Genomic DNA, 18,855 nt, shown 5'->3' with positions numbered 1-18,855 from the left:
TATGTACCAGTCATTCTGCTAAGCACTTATCATGCTGTATCTCATTTAATTATCACACCACCCTTAACGAGATAGGTATTATTATTAGACCATTTTACAGATCAGAAAACTACTTAACTAGAACTTGCTTAAAATCAACAATTACTTTGCATGGCAAGGCCAGCAATCAACGCCAAGCTGGCCACCAAAGCCCTCCTGTGGAAACTCTGGGAGTCAGGAGAAAAAGTGGATTCCTATTCTGATGTCTGAGTCACAAAAATGAAGTCTGTATACTTTGCCTCTTTCTTTACAGAAAATTTGAATTCGTTCAATGTGCCAGAAAGGAAATTTTATGTTAGAGCACAGACGTCCTCCAGTGGCCACCTCTGGTACAGCAGATACTGTTGGCTTGTGGATGCATAAAGGAGCAGGTTCCAAGCCAGGCAATCTTTACAAACTCCCAGAGCACAAATGCTGAAACTAAAGGACACTGGACTCCTCTAATGAAATGAAAATGAGAATAAAAAGCCGGTAATAAGGATCATAAAAGAACATATGCCAAATGGAATTAGAAAAAGAGAAGCTCTGGAAGTTTCTATGAAGAAAGAGGAAAACTGTCACTATTTAAAGTAATAGAGGTAATGAACAAACTCAAAAAGAGAGATGTCAACCACGGTTCAGCCAAACCAAACATCCTTTGGTTGCTTGAATCCCACCTCCATGCCCCTGCCCTGTTCACTCTGATCTCTGAGCCTGCTGTCTGCTGTTTCTTCTGCCTAGAATACTCTTCCTTGTCCCTTTTGATTGACAAATCCCTACTCATCTTTAGGACCTCTGTTAGGTTTTAAATCTGTTTACGTAAGACTGGGAATAGTGAAAAAGGCAACGGCATCAGAAAACATTCTAGAAAGGGAGACCAGGCAGCAACAAGTACGATCTCAGACATCTACTTACCGTCTCTGATGCCAGTCCTCTGTTTCCAGGGAACGACCTCACAAAGCTGTTCCAATACCCAGTCAGCTTCTTTTAAGTTAATAAAGCCAGGATACAAACACACCCTTGATGCAGAAAGAACCATTATTAACTAAGTCATTATTATGACTAAATATAACTAAAATATAACTAAATACATATAAATATTTATATAAATATATAAATAATTACAATTGAATATAACTAAATAACTAAAGCATTATTAACTGAAGAATACAGAAAAGAGGGGAGCCTGGGTGCCTCAGTCAGTTAAGCATCCGATTCTTGATTTCGGCTCAGGTCATGACCTCGGGGTTCTGGGATCCAGCCCCTCCATCAGGGGCTCAGTGCTCAGTGTGGAGTCTGCCTGAGATTCCCTCTCACCCTCTGCTTCTCCCCCTGCTCATGCACACTCTCTCACTCAAAATAAATAAAAATCTTTTTTTTTTTTTTTAAATAAATAAAAACCTTAAAAAAAACACACAGAGAAGATGAGCTAGTCTCTAACCATTAGTGAAGGAAGTTAATCTGGATGTTTCCTCATGGGTAGGTGAAATCATCTTACATCTCTCATGGAAGAACCTAATTATCACCAGGTCATGATGTTCCAATTGTGAAATAAACGTTCACGTTAGGACAAATAAAAGAGGCAATAAAGGAAAAATAATGCATGAGGGCTTTTAGAGACATGATTCAAATACTGCTCTACCACCACCTGCTGTGAAACCTTGGGCAAATTACTTAACCTCTCTGAACTTTGGTTTCTCTTATCTGTAACACAAAAATGATATCCACCTCATAGGCTCACTCTGGAACGCAGAGTAATTAATAAAATGCCTGACCCTGTGTTATTTTAACACAGGGTTATTTGGTTGTCTTCTGAGACTAAGCCAAGTAGGGAAAAGGATCATTTATGACTCTATCAAAATAAACATTTCCAAATGAGGGTTCTTTCTCTCACTGAATATACACTTATTTCAATAATGCCAAGTCAGCTCAAAATCATTTTGGATATCCTTCTTAAGAAATGTTCTCGGGGTGCCTGAGTGGCTCAGTGGATTAAAGCCTATGCCTTCCACTCAGGTCATGATCCCAGAGTCCTGAGATCAAGCCCCGCATCGGGCTCTCTGCTCAGCAGGGAGCCTGCTTCCTCCTCTCTCTCTGCCTGCCTCTCTGCCTACTTGTGATCTCTGTCAAATAAATAAATAAAATCTTGAAAGAAAGAAAGAAAGAAAGAAAGAAAGAAAGATAGATAGATTGATTCTCAAAGCCCTTGGAACATTCTGCTGAACTTCACTCTCTGAGGGTGTGTCTGATTTTTTGAAAGAGCCAAAGCTCACCTGAAGCCACCTCTGGTTAACAATGAGATATGACCAAAATAATGCAACTGGGTTTCTCGTGTGACTGTTAAACTGGCTTTGAAACGGAGGTTCTGAAGCTCTTCCTAAGTAATGCATTCAGTGCTCGCTTCGGCAGCACATATACTAAGTAATGCATTCAGATATGCAAGTTCAGATACATTTATTTGAAATGCTTCATTATTTTATAGTGACAGTAAGTATATTCTTGAATTAAGGGAACGTTTAATAAAAAATTTTTTTAAGATTATATCTATTTATTTGAGAGAGACAAAGAGAGAGCATGTGCAAGCAGAGGAAAGAGCAGAGGGGGAGGGAGAAAAAAGCTCAAGCCGACTACATGCTGAACCTGACCCAGCAACCCTGAGATCACCATCTGAGCCAAAACCAAGAGGTGGACACTTAACCAACTGAGCCACCCAGGTACATCTCAAAATGCTTTTAATAATGATTAATGCCATCTATACCCTAAGTTGTATATGCTTTACCTTTACTGAAACTTATCTTAATGTAGACTGAAATACTGATCCACTCATGTAGATTAAGGGTTAACATAACCTAATATGTTGCATATAGATATATGCAGTACTATGATTAATACGATAATGAATGTAGTAATACATATAATGTAACATAATAAAATGTAGCACCCAGAGCACAGAAGTGAAGGCTAGATCAACGGGAGTTTTAAGTTACTATGTGGCACTAGGAAAAAGTCCTCAATTTCCTTGGCCTGCATTTCCTCATCTAAAAAGTTACAGAAGTAATAGTTACCATACCTGACAGACAGACTTTGAAAATGTTCTGAAGTTAGAAGTGCTATATAAAAAGAGATATTACACACCAAAGAATTTCAGAGGCAGAAGTTACCTATTTCAAGTCAGGGAACAGAATATTTTAAGAGACTATAACTCAACTGAAATTATAGTCACTTTCTAGGGAGAATGCACTTACCTAGATATGCCTGTGGGTGACATGCTGATTTCATACACACCCTCTTTGCTACAGAAATTAAGAAAACAGACTCGTTAGTACCAGGCAAATACTACACTCCTTCCAGTGGGAGAGCTGTGCTTTGCAGCTCTCCAAACTTGCAGTCACCTACACCACTTCAGAATGAACATGCACTGTGAGGGACGCACATCCCCACCTCCTCCACTACTGAGATGAAGGGCAAGACGGTGGCAGATTACCGATGTCACTGGGAACTGAATCCTGAGGGGATCAGGCCATGGAGACAAAGACAGGGATAAAATGAATCCCGATTCTACCCCTTTATATTTCACCCATAATTTAGGCTGCTAGGGTCCAGAGATCTATCATAAAGGGGTACCAAACAGAGCATCTCTTTGGAGACTCTGGAATAGGTGCATTTACATATGGCAAATACATCTCAGAGCTCTGAGCTTCTGCTGCTTTCAGATACATGCCTAATGAGGTTCCCGCTCTGATTAATTAACATCCTTCAAAGGCTCCCCACCAACTTTTCAGCATTGTATTCAAGGTCCCCATGATGTAGCTCCACTTCCTGACCGCTCCCACTCACTCATGATCCTCCACTGCTGTCTGCAATCTCCTGAATACACCACAGTATTGTTTTTAACTTTATTTTATTTTATTTTATTTATTCGAGAGCAAGCAAGCACTAGCAGGGGGAGGGACAAAGGGAGAAGCAGACTCCCTCTGAGCTGGGAGCCCAACGTGGGGCTTGATCCCAGGACTCCAGGATCATGACCTGAACCAAAGAAAGACACTTAACTGAATGAGCCCACCCTGACCCTCCACACCACAATATTTCTTTTTTCTTTTTTTTCAAGATTTTATTTATTTATTTGACAGAGAGAGAGATCACAAGTAGGCAGAGAGGCAGGCAGAGAGAGAGGAGCAAGCAAGCTCCCTGCTGAGCAGAGAGCCAGATGCGGGGCTTGATCCCAGGACCCTGGGACCATGACCTGAGCCGAAGACAGAGGCTTTAACCCACTGAGCCACCCCGGTGCCCCACCACGGTATTTCTAATCCTGCTTTCCTACAAGCTGAAATGCTTCCCTGCCATCCAGCACCCCCAATCCCACCCACCTGAGCTTTAGTCTGGGGGAAAATTCTAATTCATTCCTCAACATCGCAGTTCCGCCTTGCCTTCTGTAATGCTTTCCTGACCTCTAATCCACCCAAATAATGTTAACTATCTCATCCTCTGTGCTACCACTAGACCTTACTATAATTCTACTGTTTCTACAACATACATGACTGCAATTTCTTATTACATGTCTATTTCATTTACTAAACTGTGGGCTACTAAGGGGCAAGGAATAGGTTACTGTTGTGTTTCCCAGTGCCTTGCACATTGTAGATGGGAATTTAATCAAATGTGAAAAAGTACAAAACTGTTCCAGAAGTGCAGCATGGCCAGGTCCACAGTGAGAAAACTGATCCAGACTGCACAGGTTCCTGTACCAGGCTAACAGTCAGACCCTTCTTGGACAGAGCTCAGTTACAGAGAACATAAAGGGACAGTTTTCACATCACCCTCTGCCATGAGAGTTAGTAGTTTGTGATCTGTGAGCTGGGCTCTTGGGCAAATGTGAGAGTGCCTCCGAGCAAAAATGTGGGCAGTGTTATTGTCATATACATTTATCACATCTCTAGATGGTCTCCCCCAGAGTGTAAATTACAATGTTTAACTGCAACTGTAAATTATAATTACAATGTTTCAGTGTGATATGTTTGGGGCCATGTTTAGAAATTGGCTCACTTTAAACATGGGTGACATTTTTGGCTATTAAATAAAAATCTAAGGAGCTAACTTTAGATAACCAGAATTAACAAACCTTGGGGTCAAACCAGAAGTTCTATCATTTTGCTCTGACCTGAATATTCACAACTGCCCATTTTTTCAGCCTGAATGTCCCATCTGTACCTAGTAATAAGTTTCATGTTTTTTTAATTCTCTTTATCACCAATGGAGGTAATGTCACATGGTGTTCACAAACGAATTCAAGACTGTTAGAGCCACTAGACTCTACTTAAATGATCCTATAGTACAAACCTTTAATGTTACAGACAAAGAAACTAAAGTTCAGAGAGATGGCCTTAATGTACCTAAGGACTAATTACATAGCTAAATAGTGGCCAGGCCACAACTATATACCCTTTTTGAAAGTATGATGACACTCCTGGGGCACCTGGGTGGCTCAGTGGGTTAAAGCCTCTGCCTTCGGCTCAGGTCATGATCCCAGGGTCCTGGGATTGAGCCCCGCATTGGGCTCTCTGCTGAGCAGGGGAGCCTGCTTCCTCCTCTCTCTCTCTGCCTGCCTCTGCCTATTTGTGATCTCTGTCTGTCAAATAAATAAATTAAAAAATTAAAATAAAAATTAAAAAGTACGATGACATTCCTGTTTCAAATTTTTCCTGGGCTTACAAGTCAACCTGGAAACAGCCAAGCAGCCTAATAGACTATTCCTAGGCAGGAAGAAAGGGAGAAAATCTCGTAGGCTCCAACTCCCCACTGAGCACAGAGCCTGATGTGGGGCTCGATCTCACCACCCTAAGATCATGACCTGAGCGGAAATACAAAGTTGGCCACTTCACTGACTGAGCCACTCAGGCACCCCACAAAGCATCTTTCATTAATTTTGGAAAAGAGTATTATATATACAGATCAATGTAAGAGGAATTATAAATTAAAGATGACATTTTATATATAGATCAACATAAGAGGAAATGAAATTGCTCTGGAACAATTATATGAGAATTTAAGGCCCTCTAGATTTCCAGCAGCTTTCGTTAAGTGTTGCTAGTAAAACAGTACCTGATGAAAGTCCTCTCAAAAGGCCAGTTTCAGGGGCGCCTGAGTGGCTCAGTGGGTTAAGCTGCTGCCTTCAGCTCAGGTCATGATCTCAGAGTCCTGGGATCAAGCCCCGCAATCAGGCGCTCTGCTCAGCTGAGAGCTGCCTGCTTCCCCCTCTCTCTCTGCCTACTTGTGATCTCTATGTCAAATAAATAAATAAAATCTATTTTAAAAAAAAGGCCAGTTTCAGGGCACTAGGTGGCAAAGTCAGCTGAATATCTGACTCTTAGTTTTAGCTCAGATCATGAGCTCAGGGTCTTGAGATCAAGCTTGGTGTGGAACTCTAAGCTCAGTGAGGAGTCTGCTAAAGTTTCTCTCTCCTTCTCCCTCTGCCCCTCCCTGTGCATGCTCTCTAAAATAAATAAATAAATCTTAAAAAAACAAAAACAAAAAACGCCGTATTTCAATGACTCAGGAAAAATCCCACTCTGTCTTTACCTAGGAGATATTTTAGCTTACTGTCTGCAGATATTTTAATGATCAGGGTCAAGAAATCCACACCAGAATCACAGTTTAAGATACAAGTATCTTCTTGCATTTTCCACACCATCAGCAAATTGAGCAAGGCTTCCCAAAAGACCAAGTTTAAAGACATCTAAGAGACAACTATCCCAGCCTAAAATTAATACAGTAACTGGGCCCTTATCTCTTTCAGATGGAAAACCCCGTGAGGGAAAGATCTGGGCTCTCCATTTTCCTGTGGGCAACAAATACAGAAAGGCAACAAATTACTTACTCAATTACTCGTGGCTCTGGAGCTCTGCGTACTACCTGCAAGGAAACAGGCAGATTTTACTTCTGGTGTGATCCCTAATCCTCAGAAACGCTTATGTGGAGGACTACCACATCTTCTCATTTCTGATAAAAGTAAGTCAAGTTTAAAAACTATCCCTTTTTTTTTTACTTTAAGCTTTTACAATCCTACCAGTTACTAGCGGGCAAGAAAAAATAATAATAAAAAATAATAAAAGTGGAATTAATCCACTTTCAGAGCAGCCAGTAATTCTGGAAAAACCTTCTTTCCAGGCAACTATTTATTTATTTAATTATTTTTCCAGGAGACTTTTTAAAATAGAAGACATACTGGGGTGCCTAGGTGGCACAGTTGGTTGAGCATCAGACTCTTGGTTTTGGCTTAGGTCATGATCTCAGGGTTGTTAAGACTGAGCCCTGCTTGGGCTCCGTGCTCAGCACAGAGTCGGCCTCAAAGATTCTCCCTCTCCCTCTGCTGAGTCATGCACATGCATGCTCTCTCTCTCAAATTAATTAATTAAATTAAGCCTTTTAAAAAATAAAATACAAGATAAACTAAGAAGTAAGTTTTAATCATTATTTACACAATCACTATTACAGCAAGATGACTAATTTTTAGCTTTTTCCATGTTATTAACAACAGTGAATCTTCACTGTTTCTTACAATTTTTCCCCACGGGAGGAAAAAAAGGCTAAAATATCAGGCATTGTAGTAGCTGAAAATTTCAACCCAATCCGGAGACATCTGCTACACTAGCACTTAAGACAGCATGGTTTGTTAGAACCATGTTAGAAATCAGAAAGCGAATGCAAGTGCTAATCACGATATAACCTCCTTCCCCCCAAAATGGGAATTATACTTGCCCATCAGCTGGGAGCAGACTATAAAGAATCTTCAGACATACTAAGGAATTGATATGCCACATTCCATTATAAGTAAAGGCCTTTCACATTCCTTTTATTAGTGAATTTATTCAGTCACTATTGGAGTGTCTACTATGTGAATATAGCTCTTACAAGCAAATCTGTTAGTACTGTAGGAGAACTAAGAACTTACTTGCTGGGGTTCTTTGAACACAAACTGTCTGTCTGCAAGATGATGCTCCTTGTTCATCCATGTCTGACCAGGTCTCTGGTGGAGATGGCTCTTAGCAGCAGTGGCTGAAACGAGCAAGAAGAGACGTGAACCAGACTCAAAAAGTCTGCTCTAGGGAGCAAGGGCAATAAAATCTAGTTGAAGATAACCGATAAGACACCTAGAAATTAATTAGTAAAGTCTGTCGGAGATCCTGCTACACACACTGAAAGGTGTGAGAGCTGTGATAAAATACGAGGAACACTATACCTCAACCGCCAATAAAAGATGACCACCAGTGGGGCACCTGGGGCTCCTACAGTTAGCGTCTGCCTTTGGCCCAGGTCATGATCGAGCTGGGATCAACCTGGGATCAAGCCCTGCAGGGAGCCTGCTTCCCCCCACTCTGCCTGCCTCTGCCTACTGGTGATCTTTCTCTCTAATAAATAAATAAAATCTTAAAAAAAAAAGATGATCATCAAGAAAATCAAGGCATCAGCTACACTTTAAATAACTTCTTAACATCAACTGAAATGCAAGTACATTCACACAAGATCCCCACGAGTTCTTGCCTGGCTGAGCAGGGGCCTGGCTCTTAGGGGGACCAGCCCAGGCTCCCTGCACTCGGGCTCGGCGTCTTTTGTCCTCCATATTGACCAAAAACGCTTCTGTTCTTAGCTTTCAGATTTCATTCCTGATTAAAACCACACGAGGGTTATCTGTTTGGGGGGGAAAAAAAAAAGTGCTTTTAGTTAGGATTGTGAGTGTGAACCACCTAAGGAAGTCCTTATAATCCTTTCAAGCTCAATGCAATCGGAGATTCTATACAAAATTAATTTCTGTCATCACAACATCTCAATCAAGGAGCCTACTAAGTCACTTAGAACTGCAGGTTTTAACGTTCATTTTTGCAATCTTATAGAACTTTTTTTTTCCCCAAGAGAGAATGAGCGTGCATTGGCAGTGGGGTAGAAAAGAAATTCTTTTTTTTTCCTTCACCATAGCACATACCCTCCCCAATGTCCATCACCCAGCCACCCCATCCCTCACCCTCTGCCCCTCCAGCAGCCCTCAGTTTGTTTCCTGAGATTAAGTCTCTTAGGTTTGTCTCCTTCTCTGGTTTCATCATCATTCTTCCCACCCCTTCCCCTATGATCCTCTGTCTTGTTTCTCAAATTCTTCCTATCAGTGAGATCATATGATAACTGTCTTTCCCTGATTGACTTATTTTGCTTAGCATAATACCCTCTAGTTCCATCCACATTGTTGCAAATATTAAGATTCTGAGGGTTTTGATGGCTGCATAGTATTCCATTGTATATATATACACCACATCTTCTTTATCCATTCATCTCTTGATGGACATCTAGGTTCTTTCCATAGTTTGGTTATTGTGGACATTGCTGCTATAAACATTTGGGTGCCTGGGCCCTTTCAGATCACTACGCTTGTGTCTTTAGGGTAAATACCCAGTAGTGCGATTGCTGGATCAGACGGTAGTTCTATTTTCAACTTTTTGAGAAATTTCCATACTGTTTTCCTGAGTGGCTGCACCAGCTTGCCTTCCCACCAACAGTGTAGGAGGGTTTGCCGTGGAAAGAGAAAATCTTAAACAGATTTCACGCCTGGTGCAGAGCCCATGCAGGGCTCGATCTCACCACCCTGAGATCATGACCTGAGCCAAGATCGAGGGTCAGACTGAGTCACCCAGGCGTCCCAATGACCTAACAGGACATTTGCTTCTTTCCCAAGAAAGTACACGTTAAGAAACTCTAAGATCTATCATAAACGACATTAGTCTTAGTAGTGTCAAAGAAACCGTAATATTCTCTCACCTATACGGATACTGAGAAATAGCTCAGACTCCGTTTCCAAGGGCACTTCCATATTCTGTTGTAACCGGCTATATCAAACTTCCCTGGAAGCGTATTAAAAGATACCCATGGATGGGGCACCTGGGTGGCTCAGTGGGTTAAGCCTCTGCCTTTGGCTCAGGTCATGATCTCAGGGTCCTGGGATGGAGCCCCACATCCAGCTCTCTGCTCGGCAGGGAGCCTGCCTCCCCCCTCTTTCTCTGCCCACCTGTCTACTTGTGATCTCTCTCTCCTTGTCGAATAAATAAATAAATAAATAAATCTGAAAAACAAAAAAAACACCCACGGTCTGTCTCAGAATGGATCCATCTCAGAATGGATCCAAGTGTTCCTCTTTGCGACAAGCATCGTGGGAGATGTTGCGAAGGGAGCACAGATGATGACTACAAGGTTAAGCGGCTCACCCAGAGTCACTTGGGACGTCAACAGGAGGTAGATTAACATTCAAACTTCATTAACTTCCAGTTTTCAGTCAACTGAAAAAACAAAACAAAACCACCTCCTAATACTCAGTATACTAATTTGGCATTTCTGCCATTAAATTTTGAGCTCACAGCAAATACAGGAGCACAGCTACTAAAGAGACCAACCCAGGGAGGTCCAAGCCACATGTTCTGAACCTATGATTCCTTTCTTTATTGCTCTAAGAAAGCGTCACATTTCGAGTCCTCGCAGGTGAGGAGCTCGTTTTATGGCTTATTTGGCACTCCAATTTCCAGACCTTCCCCAGACCTTCTGAGCTGGGGTGAGCCCAGGAATCTGTGCACTGAACACATTTCCCCAGGCGAGCAGCATAGAATTCCTTCTCCTTGAACAGGCAGGGAGATGACGGAGACTGCCATCTGCCCCCAAAAGAGCTAACGGCAGAGTCCAATGCCACCCCTCGACACCCACAAGATGTGTCGCGACAGCTTGCATTTATTTCCTCTCAACGGGAGGGTCAAAAGCTCTGAACACCCTGCGCTGTAGTTCTCGCTCTGTTCCCAGGGGAGCAGGACGCTGTTACCGGCCAGGGCACAGCTGCTGGGAAGAGAGATTTCGGAGCCCCCACCCCAGACCTAACCGATTCTGTGGCCCAGAAACGGCCCACCAGGCCCACCTCCCACCCCGAGAACCCCGCACAAGGCAAACGCCGGCAGCTCGGGCGCCAGCCGGACTCGCTCCGAATCTCAATCCGGCAGCTCCCGGCCGCACCGCCTGTCCGCGGACTTCACCTTTCCCGGCCCGAGTTTCGTCCTCCGTAAAGCGCGGAACCAAGGCCTCTCTCGCGGCTGGAGCGCAGATCGGGAGACCCTCGCGGTGAAAAAGCCTGGTCCTCAAGCAGCGCGAGCGACCGGCCCTATTTTCGAGTCTTCTCTTCCACGAGCCTCGGGACGCGCGGTCCTGGAGGTTCGACGCGGGACGGCCCTCAGGGGACGGTCCCCAAAGCCCCAGCCACCCAGCGGGGAGCCGGGGCCCCACAGCAGCCGGCGGAGCCCGCCGCGCGGGTACAAACCCGCCCGGTCCTGGAACGAACCCTGGCCCAGGCCCAGACCCGCGCCGCCACCGGCTGTCGGGGAACCTTAAGAGTGAAACACCGATTCCGACAACTCGCAACCACAGGCCGCGGCGTCAGGAATTTCCTCTGACGTCACGCGCCGCCGCCACTACTTCCGGCGCCGTTAGCTGGAGTCCGGGCAGCTACCTGTTCCCTGAGGCGAGAGGTCCGGCTTGCTGAAGGTGCCGATAAGGGCCGGGATAGGTGCGGAGCGCGGACTGAAGGTGCGGTGGGAGCCGGGTCGGGAGCCGGGACATGGCGAAGGTGGGAATGAAGACGCGTTAGGTAGGCCGAGGTCCTTCGGGCCGTAATCCACCCCCCACCCCCCGGCCTCGCTCCCAAACCAAGCCGGAGACGTCTAAGTGCCGGCAACCTTGGTCTCTGCGGAAAGAGTGACTGGGTCCCAGCGGGGCTGGGGGAAGGGCGAGGGGGGTGGGAAACCGGGTCGTGATGTGCGAAGTAAAAGGGTCTGAATTTTACCCTGGAAGCCCTGGAGGGGGTCACAGGCGCTTCCTTTGCGTTCCCACCGCAGCCCGTGCGTCTTTCCATCAGCAACACGGCGGGGCACGGGACCACGCCTTCTGCTCCGCGCTCTCCGGTGCTGAACCACGTGTGGCTTGAGCCGGACGACGCCACTTACTGGGTGTGTGACCTAGGGCAGGTACTCCGCTGCTTCTTCTTCTTTCTCTCTCTCTCTCTCTCTCTCTCTTTTTTTTTTTTTTTTAGATTTTATGTATTTGTCAGAAAGCCAAAGAGAGATCACAAGCAGGGCATTCGGAGGGAGAAGCAGGCTTCCTGCTGAGCAGAGAGCCCGATGTGGGGCTCGATCCTAGGATTCTGGGATCATGACCTGAGCTGCAGGCAGCCGCTGAACTGACTGAGCCCACCCAGGTGTCCCGGTACTCCCCTTCTTTAGGAAAAGGGCATAGCTCTTGTTGGGAGAGTTACATGTGGTAATGCATGTGAAGAATGTAGCAGGGTCCTTGGAACACAACAGAAATCCAGTTAATATTAAGAGTGTCTTGAAACGAGCGCCTGGGTGGCTCAGTGGGTTAAAGCTTCTGCCTTCTGCTCAGGTCATGATCACAGGGTGCTGGGATCGAGCCCCGCATCGGGCTCTCTGCTCAGCAGGGAGCCTGCTTTTCCCTCTCTCTCTCTCTGCCTACTTGTGATCTCTGTCAAATAAAAAATAAACAAAACCTTTAAAAAAAAAAAAAAAAGAGTGTCTTGAAAAATAAAAAATAAAATAAATTGGGGCACCTGGGTGATCAGACAGGTAAGCGTCTCCCTTGGGCTCAGGTCATGATCCCAGAATCCTGGGATGGAGCCCCACACATTAGGCTCCCTGCTCAGTGGGGAGTCTACTTCTCCCTCTCCCTCTGCTGCTCCCCCTGCTTGTGCTGTCTGTCTGTCTCTCTCTCTTTCTCTCTTTGTCAAATAAATAAAATATTTTTTAAACATAAAATTAAAAATAAATAAATTTGACCAGTGGGTCAAAGAGTGTCTTCTTTTCACCGCCTCCGAGTTTCTGAGAAGCATCTTTAATATGGCCGTCTTCAACCATGTATCTTACAGTGTGAAAATAGAAAAAGTAGCACTGAATAGATTGTTTTGTGCAGCTTATTCTCTAAGATCTACCAAACAACAGTCACTGTCGGAGTCCTTAAAATAAGTCTTGCATTATATACTGCTTACCTGCAAAAGCTCAGTGTACCCCACAAATCTAATTTTCACAGCATTCATCATTCTTTTGTTATCCTTTGTGACACTGAAGGAAAATTACTTATCCTAGAACTGAAAGGAGAGAAAAGTGGTAAGGGCAGACTATAATTTTTATCCTTTTTTTTTGTCCCCATCAACTAGTCATTTGTCAGTGTCTGTTTCTGGTTCAGGAACCTTGGCTGTGTCTTCCAAAGGATGTTATTTCTTTCTTTTCAGTGATTATGGTTTTGGAACAAGGACAAAGAAGTTTGGATTGAGGAGTCCCTAAAAGTAGTGATTAACACCTTTTCGGCCTCCACGTAGAACATTTCTCAAAAATCCATCCATGGCTTGCTTGCATCCAAAATAACTGCATTTTTAACAAAAATCACTTGCATTCTTACCAAGTGTTCGGGGTAATTTGGATGCAGAGAAAGTTTAGAAACCTTCAGGATGCCTGTAGGGTTACAAATCATTCCCATTTGTCTGGTACTGAGAGGTCTTGCAGGACATTGGACTTCAAATGCTAAAGGCAAAAAAGAACTGGGCAACTGACATGGTTGGTTATGCTAGCTACATGTTAGTACGTAGTATTAGAAAGATGTTCTTTGTGAGTCTTATATCATGGGTTTCTCCATTTCTAGAGGCAGTGTTTGTGTTTTTATCAGGGAGTGGTGGTGGAGACTGTGGGAGAGGGAATGAAAGTGAGGCGTCTTGTCTGTTATCAGCCCAAATCTTGCCAGATTCTCAGCTCCAAACCCATCCTCCACTGCCCTGCTTGCAATACTGGAACATTTTTCCCTTGCCATTTGGTCCAATGTGAAACGTCATCAGTAGAGGGTGCTGGAGGGACATTGGAGGAGGAAAGGGTTCTTCCTGATTCAAGTGCTCCTTTCAGCTGTCTGTGCTATGCCAAGCAGCCTGCAGTGGTTGGCATCTATCTGTGGGCTGAATTGCAATGTTAGTGACACTGACAGCCTTGTTAAGTTCCTATTGTGAAGTTAAGGCATTGATTGGGAAGGAATGGGATCCCAAATTTTGAAATAGTGACATCTGCTTGGACCCAGAGGAAACTGACATCTCTTGGACACCCAAGTCACCCTGAACTTCTCGTGGCAATGGAAGTAGCTTGCTCTCCTGTGTCTGAAGACATGAGCAGCCCTTTGCTTGAAAACTCTGTGAAACCCTCACCTGGAGCAGATTACTTGAAATGCACAGCATAGTTCTGAACTTCCTAACAGATGGGAGAGCACCCCCAGATTTGTTCCTTCCTTGGTGGTGGTGGTGGTGGTGTGTGTGTGAATGTGTGCACGCCTCTGCCTGGACCTAGATGCTGGTAGTGGCTCTTCCCTCTGTCTGCTGTTTCTGTATTCTTAGAATTTACTTTTCCCTTGTAGGTGATACCCTATTATGGTTATTGATTATTTCCCCTGAAATTAATTTTGGTCTACTCTGATTCCTAACTCTTACAGTGTGATTGTGATATCAGGGGTCGGAAGCGATAGCTAGCAAGTGGCTGGCCCCAGAGTTGCCCTTAAACTGTGAGCAATCGGTTTGGCTCTGATTTGGACACTGTCAACCCTGGCCCTTTGCTCTCGTGTTGCTCTCTTGTTTTCCTTCACCCAAGACAGCCTTCTTAAAGTTGTGCTGAGCTGGTTGCCTTGCCTCTACTCTGAAACCAGCATTTCTCAGCTTATGGTTGGAAGACTATCTGCATTGGGAATCCCTAGGGCATTGCTTGTAAAAAATGAACATTCCAGGCCACCCATCGAGAGTCTGGGTTAGTGGGTCTGGGGCAGGGCCAAGCAACTTGGATATTTGACCGTGCCTTGTTTCTCTTTCAAGAACCTGCCAGACTTCTACCTTTTCTAGCTGCCTGCTTTCTGCAGGTGACTACTTCCCACTCAACAGATACCCCATCCCTTGGATGGCAAAACTGATAGATGCTTTCGAAGTGCTGGTAGCTTTTACCAAAAGGATTCTGAATGAGCTACACACTGCTGCTTATTTTCAGTTGCTGATTTTCACACCAGACTCTTGCCAAACCTTGCCTGTTTTGATCATATGCTGCTTGTGGAGTGCCCGCTGAGAATTCTGGAGAAAATCCAATTCAGGGAAAATAACGGCACGTCTTGCTAATAGCTTTCAGTGAAGGTACTATACAGAGAAATTCCCAGCCCGTGTCTCACTGCCAGAGGCTTAGCGGTTCCCAGCTTGAAGTGGGGAGGAGAATAGGGCAGGAAACCGCCAACTCTGCAGCGGGTGGGCAAGGATGCTTTCATGTCTCCACCAACTCTAAGCGACATCGAGGAAGACAGGATGCTTCCCCAGACTCCAGACAGGAACTCCTCCCATTCAACACCCAGCACAATTACAGATGCTGCTCAAGATAAAATATGCCAGTAAGCCATAGCACCAACTGTGAGGAACAATGAAAGAACGGCATAATCGGATGTGAAATGGTGGAGAGCGGACAAATACCAAGGACAAGAGAGGGGACTAGAGGTTACCTATGCGAAGGCATACGGCAAACAGGAAGTTATGTCAGAGTTTTAAACAGTATGGAGCATTCGGTGGCTAAGATATTGATAGTCACGTCACCCCTAAAAAGAGCAGGCACCATTTACGCATCTGATTTCTAAATAATAGCACATGATATTAACATTTCCTGAGAGCATGCCGAGTAATGCTATAGTTATATGCATACACCGATCCAATTTTCTTAATCCCAATTACAAAGGAAAAAACTAAACCATGCCCTCCTCTGCAAATATGTGGCACATGCAAAGCCAAATTAGGAAAGATAGGACTATTCGTGGAATGATAGATGGCGCCATTTCCTGGGGCCTAATAGCTGGGTTCTTTCAGAGACTTTGAAAGTGAAGGATTGGGCAGACCCTAGGTTATAAATCCTTCCTGATGGCTTTATCTAGATGGTTTAGCACATTCTTCTCTGGAGTCACCAAGTCCTCAAGGCCACGTGAACCACATTATTTCGAGTATATGAACTGGGATGTCAGGCAAGTCTTGATTCAAATGTCACAAGTACTGACTGTAGACAGCACTGTGCTGGATACTAAGGACAAAGTAGTGATCAAAGACAGATCCGGCTTCCGCCCTCATGGAAGTTGCAGTCTAGCAGGAGAGGTAGACATTTTTTAAAATACATAAATATTACAGTTGTTGTATTTGGTATGAGACTCATGGGGGAACCTAACCTAGTGGAGTAGTATCCACAATGTATGTGGAGTCTTGTGTTGGTTGGGAGTTCTGATTTGTATTTGATTCAGCTGGTGCATCAGCAGCTGGGGGCTGGCTGATGTAGACTAACCTTGACTCCATGTGCCGTCTTGTCCTTGAACGAGCTCACTAGTGGTGTCCGGGGAGGCATGTACAAATACATCTCTGGAGACCTAGGCTTAGAAGTAGCACAAAGCACTTCATTTATTGGCCAGAGCAAGCTAAACCAAGTTCAAGGAGTGGGGAAATAGACTTCACCTCTTGACTGGACTTGTTGCAAAGTCACAGCGCAAAGGGTCTGGATACTGGGAGGAGTAGAGTACGGGAGCTGTTTTTGCAATCATTCAACCACACTGAATGAAGAGGTGTATTGGAAAGACTGAAAGAGGGTTCCTGTAGGAATAGAGAGGCAGTTAAGGGGGTTCTTCGAGATGGGGTAGAGAGGAGTCAGACCATGCAGGCTTTGAGAGGCATAGTAAGTAGTCAGTGTTTATATATGGTATGAACCCTATGATTAACATTAGACACTCTTTCTAGGGCTACAGAAGGGAGAGGGCTGGACTGGGAAGACAAGGTGAAAGCTTTTATAGTCTTACAGTGCTTAAAAAAAAAAAAAGGTTCTGAGAAAGAAGAGTCCACAAGAAACATGACAGCTTTCATTCTGCTGACATTTGAAACTATAGGGCACCAAGTCTAAAAAAGTGGCAACTTGGAGCACCTGGGTGGCGCAGTCAGTTAAGCATCTGCCTTCAGCTCAGGCTCCCAGACTCCTGGGATCAAACACTACATCAGGCTCCCTGCTCTGTGGGGAGCCTGCTTCTCCCTCTCCTTCTGCCTGCCACTCCTCCTGCTCATGCCCTCTCAAATAAATAAACAAAATCTTTAAAAACAAGAAAAAGAAAAAGTGGCTACCCAGCCCTAACTCAGCTGAACACCTGTTTAGACTGGAGTGATTAGTCCTTACTCTATCCAACAGGGAAGAGGCACGTCCTCTCTGGAGAATAAAAACATTGACTTTAGACTTTTTTTGTTTTTTAAAGATCTATTTATTTATTTAACACAGAGAGAGAGATCCCAAGTAGGCAAATTGGCAGGCAGAGAGAGCGGGGGAAGCAGGATCCTGCTGAGCAGAGCCTAATACGGGCCTCAATCCTAGGACCCTGAGATCATGACCTGAGCCAAAGGCAGAGGCTTAACCCACTGAGCCACCCAGGTGCCCTGACTTTAGTCTTTATGTTTCTTTTATATAGAATTTCTGGCATACAATTAAAGAAAATTATGGGACATGCAAGGAGTTAGAAAAATATGACCAAGCATCAAGAGAAAAAAAAAACCCAAATAAGTAGATCTACAGATGATCCAAATGTAGGATTAAGCAGAGAAGAACTTTAAAACAACTCATAAATATTTATTAAAACTGAGGAAAAGAAGAAAACGTGAAAAAGGTAGATTTTTCAATAAACAATTGGAATTTACAGTAAAGAATAACATAAATACATAGAAAAATAGATAGTAAAACAATTGAAAAATATATACTACTATATGCTAACCAAAATAAAGCAGAGATAGCTAGTTTGGAATAGCAGAAAACAGATTTTAAGGCAAAAAGCATTAGCAATAAGGCTGTCACTGCATGACCAAAAAAAGAGTTCAACCCACCAGGAAGGCATAATTCTAAACTTTATTAGCCTAACAAGATAGTCTCCAAATATATAAAGCAAAAACGGATAAAACAGGGAATCTGAATCCATCATTATAGTGAGAGATTTCAAAATACTTCTCTCAATTATTGACAGGTCAGGCAAACAAACATTAGTAAAGACAGGGGAGATTTGAAGAACTAATAAGCTTAATGTACATATATAGAAGATAACAATTGGAAAATAAACATTCTTCTTAAGCACATATGGTACATTTTAAAAAACAGGGAGGCAAATCATAAGAGACTCAATCATAGGAAACAAACTGAGGGTTGATGGGGTAAGTGGGTGATGGGTATTAAGGAGGGCACAGGATGAATGAGGCCTGAGTGTTGTATGCAACTGATGAATCACTGATTTATACCTCGGAAACTAATATACAGTATATGTTAATTAAATTGAATTTAAGTAAAAACTTTTTAAAAAGTTGGCCATATCTAGACATAAAATACATCTTAAAAACTTTCTAAGAACTGGTGAAAGTAAAGGGTTTACATTTGTATTAGTTTCCTATGGCTGCTGTAACATTACCATAAACTCAGTGGCTTAAAACAAGATCACAGGCCAGAAGTCCAAAATCAAGGTGTCAGTTGGGTCCTCAATCCTCCGGAAACTCTGGGAAATAATCCAGTTGCTGGCCTCTAACAGTGCCCAGTAGCCACCTGCATTCCTTGACTTGTGGCTGCGTCCCTCCAATCTCTGCCTCCGAGGTCCCCCTGCTTTCTCCTTTTCTGTGTGTAATTGTCCTTTTATTAAGGATATTTGTGATTCCATTTAGGGCCCACTTAGGTAATCTCATCTGAAGATCTTCTAACTTAA

The 18,855-nt window shown here is 43.9% G+C and overlaps 1 protein-coding gene across 6 annotated transcripts in view; it reads right to left on the bottom strand.

The window, feature by feature from the left end:
• Positions 1-11,466, bottom strand: part of ALKBH3 (alkB homolog 3, alpha-ketoglutarate dependent dioxygenase) — a 36,767-nt gene extending 25,301 nt beyond the window's left edge. For 2 of the 6 annotated variants that reach the window (XR_009346033.1, XM_059140340.1), the window contains exons 1-5: positions 8,557-8,984; positions 7,967-8,070; positions 6,893-6,927; positions 3,264-3,311; positions 934-1,037 (exon numbers count right to left, since the gene is read on the bottom strand). Coding sequence is in view for 4 of the 6 variants with exons in the window: in XM_059140340.1 (XP_058996323.1) it covers positions 934-1,037; positions 3,264-3,311; positions 6,893-6,927; positions 7,967-8,070; positions 8,557-8,635 (370 nt within the window). In the remaining 2 variants the exon portion in view is untranslated. Of the gene's footprint in view, positions 1-933; positions 1,038-3,263; positions 3,312-6,892; positions 6,928-7,966; positions 8,071-8,556; positions 8,986-10,262; positions 10,335-11,072 lie in introns of those variants that run through there. The other 4 variants (XM_059140318.1, XR_009346032.1, XM_059140325.1 and 1 more) reach the window with 4 other exon arrangements.
• Positions 11,467-18,855: the final 7,389 nt, after the last annotated feature.

The sequence above is a fragment of the Mustela lutreola genome, chromosome 1 (assembly GCF_030435805.1).
Source record: "Mustela lutreola isolate mMusLut2 chromosome 1, mMusLut2.pri, whole genome shotgun sequence".
In the NCBI taxonomy this organism is placed as follows: Eukaryota; Metazoa; Chordata; class Mammalia; order Carnivora; family Mustelidae; genus Mustela; species Mustela lutreola.
This window is presented reverse-complemented; position numbering and strand designations above follow the sequence as displayed.